General features: G+C 50.4%; 1 protein-coding gene across 1 annotated transcript in view; it reads right to left on the bottom strand.

Annotated features, from left to right (window-relative positions):
- The window catches only part of LOC112679053 (uncharacterized), a 142,842-nt gene extending 128,463 nt beyond the window's left edge, over nucleotides 1–14,379 (bottom strand). The window contains exons 1-7 of the mRNA XM_035718183.2: nucleotides 13,955–14,379; nucleotides 10,567–10,620; nucleotides 9,278–9,438; nucleotides 4,962–5,032; nucleotides 3,223–3,388; nucleotides 2,983–3,117; nucleotides 2,126–2,306 (exon numbers count right to left, since the gene is read on the bottom strand). Coding sequence (XP_035574076.2) covers nucleotides 2,126–2,306; nucleotides 2,983–3,117; nucleotides 3,223–3,388; nucleotides 4,962–5,032; nucleotides 9,278–9,438; nucleotides 10,567–10,620; nucleotides 13,955–14,051 — 865 coding nt within the window. The 5' untranslated portion in view covers nucleotides 14,052–14,379. The remainder of the gene's footprint in view (nucleotides 1–2,125; nucleotides 2,307–2,982; nucleotides 3,118–3,222; nucleotides 3,389–4,961; nucleotides 5,033–9,277; nucleotides 9,439–10,566; nucleotides 10,621–13,954) is intronic.
- Between the last annotated feature and the right edge of the window lie 1,080 nt (nucleotides 14,380–15,459).

Here is a 15,459-nt window from a genome sequence, read left to right as displayed (position 1 = left end):
AAAAGGTCGGACACCTCCTACAATGTGGACAAACACTGAAACATACTAAGTGAAAGAAGCTAGTCACAGGAGGTCACAAGCTATAGGATTCTCTCTACATGGTATGTCCAGATTGGGCAAATCCAGAGAGGCAGAGCAGTTGCCAGGGGCTGGGAGGACACGGGGATGATGGCAGACGGGCCGGAAATTTGCAGAGAGATGAAAATGTTGCAAAGTTGACTTCCACCGTAGGCGTACCACTCTGACTATACCAGAGGCCATCGAATTGTCCATTTTATTTTTTTAGATTTATTTATTAATGAGAGATGCAGAGAGAGAGAGGCAGAGACACAGGCGGAGGGAGAAGCAGGCTCCATGCAGGGAGCCCGACATGGGACTCGATCCTGGAACTCCAGGATCATGCCCTGGGCTGAAGGTAGGTGCCAAACCGCTGAGCCACCCAGGCTGCCCTGAATTGTTCACTTTAAATGGGTTAAATGTACAGCAGGCAAATTAACATTTTTTTTTTTAATTTAAAAATAAGAAACCAAAAACACTTAGGAGGTGCCTGGGAGGCTCAATCGGTTGAGCATCCAACTCTTGGTTTCAGCTCAGGTCGCGATCTTAGGGTGATAAGATCGAGCCCCGTGTTGGGCTCTGCACTCAACATAGGGTCTGCTTGAAATTCTCTCTCCCCCTTTCTGTCTCCCCCTGCTCACTCACTCTCTTTCTTAAAGTAAATAAATAAATCTTTAAGAACAGATAAATAAAACCTGGGTGGACACCTGGGTGGCTCAGTCAGTTAAGGGTCTGCCTTCAGCTCAGTCATGATCCTGGGGCCCTAGGATGGAGTCCCGCACTGGGCTCCCTGCTCAGCAGGGAGCCTGCTTCTCCCTTTCCCTGTGCCATTCCCCCTGTCATGCTTTCTGGTTCTAGCTCTCTGTCAGATAAATAAATAAAATCTTTAGATAACAAATAAATAAATAAAACCACTTATATCTTAGTGAAAGAAGAAAAAAAAGATGAAAGGTTCATTCAATTCAGTGGGGAGCCAGAAAGTCTTGACACAACTAGCTAGATGCCCAGTCCCTGCTTGCATGGTGCCCAGAGCTCGGGAGGCAGGTCAGCCTGGGCCTTAGCCAGTGTTCCATGAACCAGAGAGGATGCTGGGAAGCCCCAGGGCTTCGGTCCTACCTGCCAGGTTCTCTCCCTGAGGTGGTACGGTGAGCCCGGGCTCAGAAACACAAGAGCCACCTGCCAGAGCTACAGAGCAGAGCTGGGGGTTCGAGTCTCGGTTCTGGCTCTCACTAGCTGTGTGACTTCAAGCCCTTTTACCCCTCAGAGGCACAGTTTCTGTATTTGAAAATGTGACTAATAACAGTACCTTCCTAATGGGCTCATAATAAAAACTGAATTACATAATCTACCTAAAACACTCGGCACAGCGCCTGGCCCACAGTAAATCCTTCCCAAGTGTCAGCAATAAGAATCATTTTTATTACCCAGAGAAATAGTTTTTCAATCATGAAAAATTATCTTTTTCCCTCAGATGCATGCCTTGCTTCTCCCTTTCCAGGCAAAATTAGAGGATAGAGCCAAGCCCCAGGGAATGTTATGCGTCGGCAGAGACTTCCCAGAAAATCAGAAGACCTGAGTCAGCTTGCCCCCCAAAATGGTCAGGTCCTCAGATGGAAGATAATATTCTCCCACAAGATCAGGGAACCAGAATATTTTTTTCTAAGATTTTATTTATTTATTCATGAGAGACACAGAGAAAGGCAGAGACACAGGCAGAGGGAGAAGCAGGCTCCCCGCGGGGAGCTCAATGCTGAACTCGATCCCAGGACCCCGGGATCACGCACTGAGCCAAAGGCAGATGCTTAACTACTGAGCCGCCCAGGCGTCCCAAACCAGAAGATTCTATCTCCGCTGAAGATGACCCAGGGAGAAGGTCAGACCAAGCCTGAGCCATCTGAGCCAGCAGAAACTTCTAGAAAAAGAGGCTGACTCTCCTGAAGATAGCCATTTTCAGAAACAGTTCAAGACAGACAGGGACAGAGGGACAGAGCCTAGGCCTGCTTGAGCCCCTCTACCAAAGGAAGTCTCGGGGCTCCTCTGAGGGGTCCCCACATCCACCCTCGGTCACCTGTGACGGCTGGATCCAGGGACATCTCACGCAGCAGGGTGAGCGAGGAAAGCGTCCGCATCTGCACAGCACTTGCCTTCTCAGAGAGGGGCCCCAGGGTGTGCAGCTCCGTGCAGGAGGCCTCCCTCAGCACGCCAGCCTGGAAACTCTGGAGGCAGGTCAGGCGGGAGGCCAGGCCGGCCTGCTGGACCATGGAGGGTGAGGAGAGGCAGGGGCTCAGGGGAGGCCCAGGCAGTGAAAGAACCCAGCTGATGGGGTCCCTGGGGGGCTGGAGGGAGCGAGCTGGGGTACCCTGGGGGCTTCAACACGGGACCTCAGCTTCCCCTCCAACCTGGGCTGTGGTACCAGCAGGGCAAGCAAAGGCTGATGGGGTGGGAGGTGGGGTGGGGGGAGAGCACAAGGGAAGCTAGAAAAGTCCCAGGAACAGGAACTCCAGGGCAAGTCAGAAAACCTGAGTTTGAAAATGAGAAACAGCAGCAGCAGCTGCATGGGATTCCAGACACCAAGACTTTGTATAGAACTAGTTCACCGCCCCAAGGATCACCTCTTATCCTTCCCTAGAAATGTGCTATTAACAAAACCTGTTCTCTGCAAGGAGCTGGGGGGGGAGGGGCAGGAAGAGGGGGGTTCCAGGCTATAGAGAGGAGCAGTGGGGAAAAGAAGAGGGAGAGGAGGAGGGAGATGGGAGGGGAGATGGGAGATGGGAGGGGAGGAGAGGAGGGAGCAGAAGGGTTTGGAGGGAAGGAGAAAGAGGGGGAGGGAAAGCAGGGGGCTGGCCGGGGGCTGACAGTGTAGACCCTCCAGGGGGGTGAGTTAAAGAGGTAAGAGGGGAAGGCAGGCTGGCCCAGGACACTTACCTCCTCCCCGGGCAGGGCCTGGGCACGCAGGGAGGAGCGCACTTGGCGAAGGGAGCAGCGCGCCAGGTCCTTGGTCTTGCGCAGCTGGTCACCCTGTGGCCAGTACGTGGTGGGACACCTGCCCAGGACGTCCACCTGGGAGAGCGCGGGGACCCCGTCAGCCCCCTGTGGGCCCCCTGCTCCCACCCCCGCACCCCCTTACCCCTCTACCTCCCTACCCCTGCAGGCTCCAGGCCTCACCTCCTCAAGGATCTGGGGGTCACTGGCTCCAGGGAGACCCTGCAGGAGGCTCAGCACCCCACGCTTCACATTCAGCGCCCAGCGGGGCTCTGCGCGGCGGGGACACAGGTGGGCCACGCGCCCGGCCCGCAGGACAAAGGGCAGCGGGCTGCGGCTCAGGATGGCACTGGGACAGGTTGGGGCCAGTCAGGTGGGGGCCCTCCCAGGAGCCAGGCCACCTGTTCCCAGCTGGGGCCGCGGAATCCCTGCTCCTCCTGCTATAGGTCAGTCCACGTAGGAACACCCCTTTCCCCCCCAGGGTACCCCCACACCTCCCACATAGCCTTGCTTCCCTCCAGCTGGGTTCCCCAATAACTTCTGAATGGACCATAAGAGCAGCCAATTCCTTGCTCAAAACTGCCCCCCACCCCGGGGACTTATTAACCCTTAGACCAAAGGTGCCTGGGTGTGCCCAGCCTCAAAGAATAGATAACTGCGCTTCCAAGAGCTCTCTGAATTCTGAAGATTCTCATTTTCCCAGCCATCTGGGGAGGTACCTAGCATTGCCCCCACCCCACTATAGAGGAGGAAACTGAGGCTCAGGGCCAGAAAGTAATGTGTTTGGGGCGGCAGCTGGGATTCAAACCCAGGAAGTCTGGCTCCAGTGTCCTGGGTCTCAGAACCCCCCCCCCGCCCCCCAGCTCCCTGCAGGGAGTGACCTGAGATCCCATCGCTGTGCAGAGGAGGAAAAGAGGCCCAGAGAGGGGAAGCTCCTGGAGGGGATCATACAGCAAGTCAGGGAGGAGCTGGAACCAGAATTCAGCCCGATGCTTGTCTTGCCACCCCTCACCTGGCTGAAAGGAGCCTGTGTCCTGCATCTGCCAGGTGAGGGGATAGGAGGACCAGGGGACAGGCAGCCAAGTCCCCACTGTCGTGTGTGTGGGTGGAATAGAGCTAAATTCCGGCAGCTAGCCAGCAAAGCAGAATTTGGAGGGACAGAGGTGGCTTTTCCTGTACCTCCTGAAGGTCACTGCCCCCTCTCCAGCTCCACCTGAAATCTGGGGGCCTTCTGGATAGGTAGCCCCCCTCGCCTGGGTCTCAGGCCTGGTGCTAGAGCAATGCAAATGGTGCCCACCCCTTCCAGAATAGCAAATGTCAGTGTGGCCTCAAGATGCTGACAAGCCCCAGCCCTCTGACTTAGCATTTCTGATGAGGAGCCCAGGGACAATAGGCCGCACTGCCCCCACGGAGGGGACCACCCGAAGCCTTTCAGCGGGGATCCATCTGCCCCTTGGCCGCATCCCCCGTCCCTGCACCCCAGCACAAAGGCTTTATTTTTTTAACAAATGAATTTGCAATAAAAAAGGAAGAGGAATCTGCAGAGATGGGCTTGTCTTCAGTCTGGCAGCTGGACTGAGCTTTGAGGCCACAGAGGCCACTGTCAGGGAGTCCTGGGAAACCAGCCGGAGAGAGATTCCAGGCTTGGCCGGGTCACAAAAGTGAGGCTTAGCATGGGAAGAGAAAGGCCATGGGTCTCCAAGAAAAGCCCCATCTCAGCAGACACGGGGAAGAGAGAGGGGTGGGCTTGAATGAGTACCCAGTGTCTTCCAGAATGTACTCAAGGACAATGCCCAGAGGATGTTTGACAAACAAAATCTGGGCATGCTGGGGGTGACGGGCAGGGAAACAGGAGGTGAGTTCGGTCCACCGGTAAGGGAAGGCCATCTGAGACTTCTCAGGAGCAAGGCCTTGTGTCTTACCTTAAGTTCTCCGACTCCTTCAGAGCTGCCACCTTGGGCCCCAGGATGGATGTCGCCTGGAAGTCTTGGAGCTGAAGCAGAAAGCCCCATGAGCCAGTGACCTCTCCTAGGACACCCTAGGATCTCACCAACACCCCAATCCACGAAGCAGTTCTGGGGCCCAGCACAATATACAGCCCCATGCTGGGGGCTAGGCAGAGAGATCCCTCCCTTGAGCAGAAGGTTCTAGATCCTAGGTGGTGGATGCCAAATACCTTCAAAGGATAAATCATTGAAACCGCCAGGACCTATCATTCCCTGATAAATGTTCAGAAAGGTCCCACTAGTTTCTCATTTTGCCCCCAAGGCCATGGAGGTTTGGGTTAGAGATTCATATGGCTACACAGTATAAATAAAATAGGTTAGGATTGTAAAGCAAACAAACAAACAGAAAAAAGACTTTGCCCGCCATGAATAAAAAACTTGGATGTCCCAATAGCACTATGGGTATATATGTACATGTGTGTACGTGTACTTATTGCCAAAGACAACAGTCTTTCTAAAGATGAAAAAGAAAACCATCCCCAAAAGTTGCCTCTTGAGAGATATCTCTTAAGAGATAACTAATATCACTTTAAAAAAACAAAAAGACTCTTTCTCTAGAACAGTATTAGGTTTATAGCCATATTGAGAACAACATAGGGAGATATCCCATATACCCCATATATACCCGTATCCTTCTCTATTACCAACATCCCCACCAGGGAGGCACATTTATTACAATCAATGAACCTGAAGACACATCATCATCACCCAAAGTCCAGAGTTTACACCAGGGTTCACTCTTGGCAGTGTCCCTTCTATGGGTTCGGACACATGGATAAGGATGTGTGTCCACTATTATGGTATCATACAGAGCGGTTTCACTGTCCTAGGATTTCACTTCTCCAAAGTGACTAATCTTCACTCATCTGGCCTAAAACCCATTTCCAATCTCTCCTGAAAACCAGCTCTCCTCCCCCAACAGAGGGTCCGTCATCTCCCCAGTCACCCAGGCTTGACACGTCGGGGTGAAGTACAGCCCCACTTGGTACCTGGAGGTTGTCCTGAACAATGAATCCCTCAGCCATGGAACTGATACCACTTATTGTCTGACCATTTGTTTGAATGCTACCCATTGTAACTGTACTCCATATGCTCACAATTTTACATGGAGACATGGAAGATATTTTTTGAAAACCTACTGAACTGTATACCTAAAAATGGGGCACCCGGGTGGCTCAGTCGGTTAAGTGTCTGCCTTCGGCTCAGGTCATGATCCCAGGGTCCTGGGATGGAGCCCCACATCAGGCTCCCCACTCGGTGGGGAGTCTGCTGCTCCCCCCGCCCTCACCCTGCTCATTCTCTCTCTAATAAATAAATAAATAAATAAAATCTTTTTTAAAAATGAGTTAAAAGGGTCACCTAGGTGGCTCAGCAGTTGAGCATTTGCCTTCAGCTCAGGGCATGATCCTGGGTCTGGGATCGAGTCCCACCTCGAGCTCCCTGCGTGGAGCCTGCTTCTCCCTCTGCCTGTGCCCCCCTCTCTCTCTTTCTCTCTGTGTCTTTCATGAAAAATAAATAAATCTCAAAGATTTTATTTATTTATTTTACAGGGGAGGAGGGGCAGAGGGAGTGGGGTGGGGAGAGAGAGAGAGAGAAGCAGACTCCCTGCTGATTGGGGAGCCCAATGTGGGGCTCAATTCAAAACCCTAAGATAATGACATGAACCAAAATCAAGAGTTGGATGCTTAACTGACTGAGCCACCCAGGCACCCTCTTTTTAACCCTTTTTAAATTAAATTAAAATTTTAAAAAGATTTATTTATTCACGAGAGACACAGAGGCAGACGCTTAACTGCTGAGCCACCCAGGCATCCCTAAAAAACACATTTTTAAAAAATGAAGATCCAATACATACTAGGATGTGGATGAACCTTGAAAACATTATCCTAAGTGAAAGAACCCAGACACAGAGGTTTACATATTGATTGTGATAAGTGATTGATAAGTGATTCCACTTCTAGGGCATACCTCATGAGCCCTATCATTCCTATAGGCAGGAAGTAGACTAGAGATCCAGGGGGCTGGTGGGGAAGAGTAAAGGGGTGTTATTGTGTAATGGGTGTAGTGCTTCTGTTTGGGATGATGAAGAATCATCTGGAGTCGTGTAGCGGTGATGGTCACACACACACCACTGTAAATGGCGTTTGTTGCCAATAATTATACCCTTAAAATGGTTAATAAAATAATATGGACACATGGGTGGCTCAGTCAGTTAAGTGTCCAATTCTTGAATCTCAGCTCAGGTCTTGATCTCTGGGTCGTGAGGTCAAGCCCCATGCTGGGCTCCATGCTGGGTGTGGAGCCTGCTTTAAAATGTTAATTAATTAAATGTTAATTAATTAATTAACTAAATTTTGTGATGTATATTTTACCCCCCCCCACACACACACACATATACAAAGAATAAGAAGAAGCCAGACCCAAAAGGAAAAGAACATCCTGCATAATGCCATTAGAAAAAAAGTCCAAAGACAGACAAAACTAATCCATGGTGTTTAGAACTCAGGGAGGCCTTTGGAAAAGTGACCATGAAGGCAGCTGGGGGTAGGGGGTTATATTTTGTTTCTTGATCTGGTGGTAAGTACACACACATGTTCTGTTTGTGAAAATTCATTGTTCTGAAAACTTATTTTCACACTCTGTACACAAAAATCTATATAACTGATTACCTCCTGAGTGGCTGTAAAATTTTCATTTTTACCAAAAATCTTTGATATAAGCTATTTTATTTTCTATTCTTGACAACACTGGATGTTATCCTTTTTTAAATTGTTTTCTAAAGAGTGCAGGTAGGGGGAGGAGAAGAAGGAAACAGAGAATCTTAAGCGGCCTCCACAAGCAGCATGGAGCCTGACACCAGGCTCGATCTCACAACCCTGAGATGACAACCTGAGCCAAAATCAAGAGTCAGATGTTCAACTGACCAAGCCACCCACAGTCCCATCAGTTTTTTTTTAATACTAAAAACAAAACAAACTAATGAGTCAGCAGCAGCACACAATTTGCTTTGTGAAAACTGGTCCTGCAGGTACAAAAAAAAAAAAAAAACCTAGCTTCTGCTGGTATTTTGATGGACATGAGTGGACAATAAAGACACCAATGAAGTGGCATGTCTGAGTAGGACAGACATTTTGGATAGTTTAAGAATTCAGAGGCATCTCAGAGCCACCCCATGAAAACCCCATCCTGTGATCTACCTGAAGACATTAAAAAAAAAAAAAAAAGTTTTGAGAAACTCTCATCAGCAAGCACTCCAGGCAGTTCAAAAATGCTTCTCAAGCATGGAAGATTCCAGTGAAACTAAGAGGCATTTATGCAGAGTGGGAGGGTCTGTCCAGGAAACACATGAGAATCATCAGAAAGGAGACAGGAAAGAATGGGCAGGCACTTCCACTTGCAAGAACACGAAGGAGCTTTGGGAAAAATCTTGATAAATAGAAACCTAAGACCACCAAGTCTAGCCCATAATTCTGCCTCAGCTGAACCCAGAACCACCACCACCACTCTGCCTTACTATTTGCCTTTAACCTGAGCAATGGACCCAGGCACTGTAAGGAACAGTGTCCAGTATAAGGCCACCCAGGACAGGCCTGGAGGTGCCAGGAACTCCAGGATCACACACTGAGCCGAAAGGCAGACGCCCGACCGCTGAGCCACCCAGGCATCCCTTCATTGGTGTCTTTATTGTCCCCTCACGTCCATCAAATTACCAGCAGCAGCTAGGGTTTTGTTTTTGTTTTTTTTCCTGCAGGACCAGTTTTCACAAAGCAAATTGTGTGCTGCTACTGACTCATTTTGTTTGTTTTTAGCATTAAAAAAAAAAAAAAAAAACAGACACTGAGTATGTCTCCAGTCTGTTCATTTGCCTACAAGGCCGTGACTTGGTTTGGCTCTGTTCACGCTTGGAACCTACAGGTTCCCCAGCTTTGACATTCATTCCTACCAAGGACACACATTGTCCCCATCCCATGGTTCTACTTGCTCCAAGGAATACCCTCACTCTTTTTTTTTTTTAAACCATTGCTATTCCCCCACTGAGCACGTCCTACAACCAAAATGGCACCACATTCCCACATTATCCTCTGGAGTCCCGACTAGTTGATTTTGAGATTCCTCAGAAATCTCTTCTCCATTGGAAAGTCTGGGAGGGGAGGGCGGGTCTGTGGCTCCCCCTTGCCCCCCACCCCCACCCCAGTATCACTGTGACCTCTTGGCTGCCCAGAGACACTCACCCATAAGGCCATCTGGCACGGGCCAAGCACATCGACCATGACCAAGCCTTGGAGGCCAAGGCCACCCCTCTCCACTGGGTCCCCCTGCAGGCCAGTACTGGTGTTGGTGGAAAAGTGATAGGTGTATCTGGTGCCCACAGGGAGGTGGGGATCAGCTGACCCTGGAGAGCAGATAGAGGGCCCAGTGTCACCTTGATGACCCATCACCCTCTGGGACCCAACTCCACTGAGACTGTTTAGACATCCTCGTTCCCACCTCCCTTCCTCCATCTGGACCTCCCAGTGCAGGGGAAGGCCAGGGGTTGCTGCACACTCCTAAGAGGGTGAAAAAGAAAGTTGAAATTGTAACAGCAAGCGCTTAGTAACCGTTAACCGGTGTTCTCAGATGCTAAGGCCCCCTCCTAAGGGGGTTACATGTCATCTTTGGCCTCTCCCCACTCAATGTGACACCCAGTCATGATCACCAAAACTATCTCTAGACATTGCAAAGATCCTTGAGGGGGCAATCATCCTGATTCAGAACCACCGAGTTACACTTAAGTGAACCCATCCAGGCTCTTTCACCAACTCTGAAGTGGGTGCTCTTATTGTCCCCATTTCACAGAGGTAGGGACAGAGGCTCAGAGAGGTTACCTAACTCACCCAAGGTCACAGCTGGGATGCCAGCCTTGGAAGCCCAATTCCTCTCCCACTGCCTTGAGGACAGTAGCGTGTATAGGAGAGGGTAGCCCTGGTCCTTTACGGGGTGACCTGCCTCCAGGGCAGTGGGATGGCAGGAAGGGCTGATTTAGGGAGCAGACATCTCTATGCCTTTCTAAGCTTCTATGTAGGCCAGGGGACCGAATGTAAAATCCAACTCACTATGACACCCCACCCTTCTCTGGGGTTCGCAAGGGAATTAACATTTCAGGTGCTCAATCAAACACAACCACACCTTTCACTCCCAGGATGCTTCTCTCCCTCCAAAGAATTTGCCCTAAGGTCCTCTCCTGTACTCCACCCCAAAATGCAAACAGAGTCACCCAGCACAGGTGTTTATTCTCCCCCGGGGACCACAAGGTAGGAGGCCGCTTACCTTGGGTGTGGTGTTTGCTTCTCTAACAGCCGATGACCAGGTGGCCTTTCCCGCAGGCCTCTCCTGGGAACGGGGACATGCCCGCTGAGGCTGTCCCTAAGCGCACCTGGCAGCTGGTCGGCTTTGCTCCCACACACCCCCCACCCCACCCTCCACCCCATCCTGTCTCCTGGGCACCCGAGGTGCCATAAGGTCTCCCAAGAGACTTGCTCACCTGTGCACGCCGTCAGGCAGGAGGCCGCCTGCCTCACCAGCGAATCCGGTATTTCTGAAATCACAGATCAGATGGCACGAGCGAGGGCAAGGCTGGGAGGAGGACAGCCCCGACCCATGGGCCCCGATCCCTGCTTGTGGATGGGACGTTTAAGGGTCCAAGGGGATGAGAGATGATTGATGGCAGCTCTCCTCTCCCTCACGGGGCGGGGAGTGAACGCCCCATCCCTCACCCAACCTGCTCCTCTTCTTCCCCGGTGCCCACACCACTGCCCTGATTGCTTCAGCTGGTGACCCGGGAGTCCTCTGCGCTTCTACTCTTTTCCCTTATTGCCACCCCCAAATCCAGCACATCAGCACCCTCTGCTAATTGCATCCACAAATGCAGGACCTCCTCCCTCCCTCTATCCACCTCTCCCTCCATCTATCCATCCCTGCCTTCCTCCTCTCCTCTCTCCCTCCCTCAATCCCTCCCTCTATCCATCTGTCCCTTCCTCCCCTCCACCTATCCATCCCTCCATCTATCTATCCCATCCTCCCCACCTCCATCCATCCACCATGCCTCCCTCTCCATCTCTTCCTCTTCTCCCTCCCTCCAGCTCCACCTCCCTGGCCATCACTCTAAGCAAAGCCATGCCTTCTCTTGCCTAGATGATTGCAGTGACCTAACTATCCCCCCACCTCCGTGTCCATAATTCATTGTGCACAGCTAGAGTCACCTTAAAACCCTAAACCTGATCACATCCCTGCTGGTTTAACAGCTCCTAGGTCCCCTGCCCACCACCCCTAAGCCACATGCACTCATAAGGACGTCCTTACCGCAAAAGCTGGCCTCTGCTTGCCTTCTGGCCACATCTCATCCTGCCCTCATCCTCCAGCCACACTGGCTCTTCAGCTCAGGGCTTTTGCACATGCTGTTCCCTCCTGCCTGAACACTCATCCTCCTGCTCTCCACACTCCAGGCTCCTTCAGATCTTGCCCCAGCAGGGCCCTCCCTGACCACTGTGGACCAACAAAGCCAGACCAGCCAGACCAACAGGCTGTAGCAGTGAATGATGGTGTCTAGCGCTGCTCCCCGGTGGGTCTGGGGCCACCTCATCCCTGCCCCCCCCCCACCACGACCACCACCTTCTCAGCTGCACAAGTCAACCACAGAATGAACAGCGTGGACTCCGACCTCCTTAGCCCCTACCTCAGGCCACTGAGGTCCCTCTGCAGGGAATCCCCCAGCCCTCTTTGCCAGCATCTCTCCCTCCACCTATCCCAGCCTAAGGCCTCCCCACTTCCCCCTCCTGTCAACCCTCATCAACCAGCCACTTGTCTGGATCTTTCTGGGCCACGATCAGCCCTCCTGGAACAGCCTCAGCCGGGTGTCCACCTGCAGCCGTGTTCATACAATGGCTTTCCAACAACACCCTTTCTATCCTCAGAACCACCCCACTGTGCCCAACTGCTAATCATTACTCCTGCCCACCTGCTTAATTTCTTGAAAGACAAAGCACTTCCCCCAAATAGGGGAAAGTGCATTTTACACTGTCTTGTTTGGAACTTTGAAACAACAGAACATGGTAGGATATTCCCACCTCTCAAATGTTTTGTGTCGTCTAACAAAATGCACTTTGCCTTCAAGTAGAATATCAATGGATAAAACCACATTTCAGAGACATTTAACTCAATGGATTTCTCTTCCAATTTTACTCCAAGTCTTTGATAACATGTATTCTTGGGCACCAAATTAACCTTCTTTATGTATAAATGTTAATTTATGCATCGTCATTAAACTCCCAGTTGTGCACAGACCCAGCAGTCTGCTTGTCTGCTCATCCAGCAACCTCTACATGTGCTTTCCACCAGCCACGCTGCAAAGCAGCCAAGCCCACAAGCCCCCATCCACCAAGAGCTCCAGAAACAAGGTGTGTGCAAAGAGCACTGAGCTCCAACCAAGTTCCCTTCCTCTTCTCAAGCACTTAAAAAGATAATATTCAAATTAAAAGAAAAAAGTTTCAGAGCGATTCAATAATCCTACAAAGGAGGGGGAAACACAGAGTCTTGAGAGGTAAGAAATCTTCCTTTTGGCTTCTACTCATTTCTAGGGAAAGACTCAAAGGGACTGAACTTGATGTGATCTCTACAGCCCAGGAATGAAATCGGGTCCCATTTCAGCTCAGATGTCAGTTCTGGTCCCCACTCATTCATTTATCCAGCACAGATCTACAGAGCACCTACTGTGCACCAGGCGACAAGGGCTGAAAATATAGCAAAACAAAAAAGAAAAACCCAAAAACAAAAAAACAGCCACAATCTGACCTGCACCATCCCATACACTAGACGATGCCAGCCACGCGTGGCTTTTGGGCATCTGCAATGTGGCTGCTGTTATGGAGGAACTTTTCATTTTGTAATTTGTTAAATTTTGTCATTAGTTTAATTTTAAAATAAAAAGCAATACTAAAGTCAGTTATTGGAAAACCTAAGTATGCTTAAAACGACTCAGTATACGAAACTCCTTTTTCAACTCGGAATCTTAGGAAATGGAAATACACATCAAGTATTTGCAATGGATATTTAGCATTCAAAGTGAAATATGGGGGCACCTGGCTGACTCACTTGGTAGAGTGCATGACTCCGGATCTCAGGGTTTTAAGTTCAGGCCCCACGTTGGCTTTAGAGACAACTCTAAAACTCTAATAAAATCTTCTAAAAAACTGAAATACGCTCTCAGTATCAAATACGCGCTGGATTTCAAAGAACAGAAAACATAGCTCATTAATCCTTTTTGACATTGACTACATTTTCTTTTTTTCTTTTCTTTTTTTTTTTTTTTTTTTTTGACATTGACTACATTTTCTAATGAGATTTTGGCTCTAGTGGGTCCAGTAAAATATATTCTTAGAATTAATGTCACCTGCTCCTTTTTAACATTTTGTAAACATGGCTGCTTGGAAACTTTCACATTACATATTTGGCTCACAATATGCTCACAAATTGCTGCCCGAGACCCTTCTGCAATAAACAGACAACAGATAAAAGCTCATTTCACCCAGTTGCCCTGCATCAGAGAGCTGCTTATGATCTTCAAGCACACCCACCTCGCACCCCGCAGACAGCTAAGCATCCCCATACACAGGCCCAGGAGCCCTGGGTCAGCATTTCATCCCTCAGGGTTACAGATCTGGTCTCAGTTTTCAGAGGATGTTGGTGGAAGACAGGACCAAGAAATGAAGGATCCACCTGTAAGCTCTCTCTCCTTTTCCCCGTGAAAGGCAAAACCGAGAAAGGCAGGGGAACAGGGGAACAGGCATCTGGCTACAAAAATACAGTCCCAGGTGGATGAGCTGCTGTCCCAGCTTCATCCCAGACAGAAACAGGACCGCAGCAGCTTTACTTACCCCCCAAAGTCACTGCCACCAGCGCCCAGGGCAGGACCAGACTGAGGAGCCCCATGGGCACCAGCACCGCCACCAGCCCAAGGGAGCCCCACACCATCAGCCTCTCTCCGATGGCACAGGGCACCCTGAAAGAAATTTTCTTTTCCAAAGGGGCGGGTTCAGCCTGGATCAACTCTCTCAACCCAGAGCCGGTGGGAAGGGGAGGAGGGGGGCTTCCAGAGCAAAGCCCCAACCAATCAGAAGCCTCCAATGAAGTTCTTAGGGCTCTATCCGGGAGGAGGGGGGGCTTCTGAGCAATGAGGGGGAAAATCCCTTTTCAGTATAGGGGAAAGAAAGGTTTGCCTCTTCAAGCCTTGTAAATGGAGCTCTCAGGGCAGAAGGCAAACACGGTTTTGATTTTTTTTTTTAATTGGGGTCTAATCAAATTGACCATTTTAGCCACTTTCAAATGGCAGCATTGAGAGCTTTCACAATGTCATGAAACAAACCATCATCACTGGCTTGTGAGGTCTGGCTTGTCTGTCCCACTGCTCTGGGTAAGCGAAGCCAGGCCTCAGCAATGGCTGTCACCTAACAGGGGACAGCTGCAGGGTCTTTCAGAGCTCAGGCTCAAGGCCTCCCTCCGTGACACATTAGGACAGCAGTTAAGAAGAGGCAGGAAGGGGTACACCTGGGTGGCTCAGACCATTAAGGGTCTGCCTTCCGCTCAGGTCCTGATCCCAGGGTCCTGGGATGGAGTCCCGTGTCGTGTCGGGCTCTCTGCTTCTCCCTCTGCCTGCCACTCCTCCTGCTTGTGCTCTGTCAAATAAATGAACAAAATCTTTAAAGAAAAAAAAATTGTGAGAGGTCTGCTCATTCATGTTTAATGTCCTTTCCCAGACCCCACCTCCTCTTGCCAAGCTGAAAGGCACCTCAGCTTTGGTTCTTAGGCTCCAGGCAGCCAACACCACCCTCCTTCAGCACTCCAGGCCCAGCACCTCCTCATCAGCACCTACTTCCCACAATGAGTAGGATTTTTATAAGCCGCTTTCTAGGATAGGCTACAGATCATACAATTCTCTCATTGAAAGTGCACAAGCATTGTGCAAACACCACCACAACCCATTTTAGAATATTTTCCTCACCATAAAAGGAAACCCCATCACCAGTAGACAGTCACTCCTCCTTCCCTGTCACCCCAGTCCCAGGTCACTACTGATCTCCTTTCTGTCCCCCACGGACTTGCCCTCTATGGACATTTCATATTGAATCATTCACTACATGGCTGTTGGTGAGAGGTCTCCTGCGCTGAGCACCAGGTTTTCCAGGTTCACACACCTTCTAGCAAGAGGCCAGTGCTTCCCTCCTCCTTGTGGCTGCGTACTGTTCCACGGGATGGAGAAACCACAGACTGTTCATTCATTCATCCCCTGATGGGCAGTGATGGGTGTACATTCATTCAATGTGGCTTTCTCAGACTTCAACGGAGACCCGGCCGACAGGTTGACACCTGAGGTTGCTTTCTA

The sequence above is a fragment of the Canis lupus genome, chromosome 6, assembly GCF_003254725.2.
Source record: "Canis lupus dingo isolate Sandy chromosome 6, ASM325472v2, whole genome shotgun sequence".
In the NCBI taxonomy this organism is placed as follows: domain Eukaryota; kingdom Metazoa; phylum Chordata; class Mammalia; order Carnivora; family Canidae; genus Canis; species Canis lupus.
Note: the sequence above shows the minus strand (reverse complement) of the source record. Positions and strands in the feature narration are given on the sequence as shown.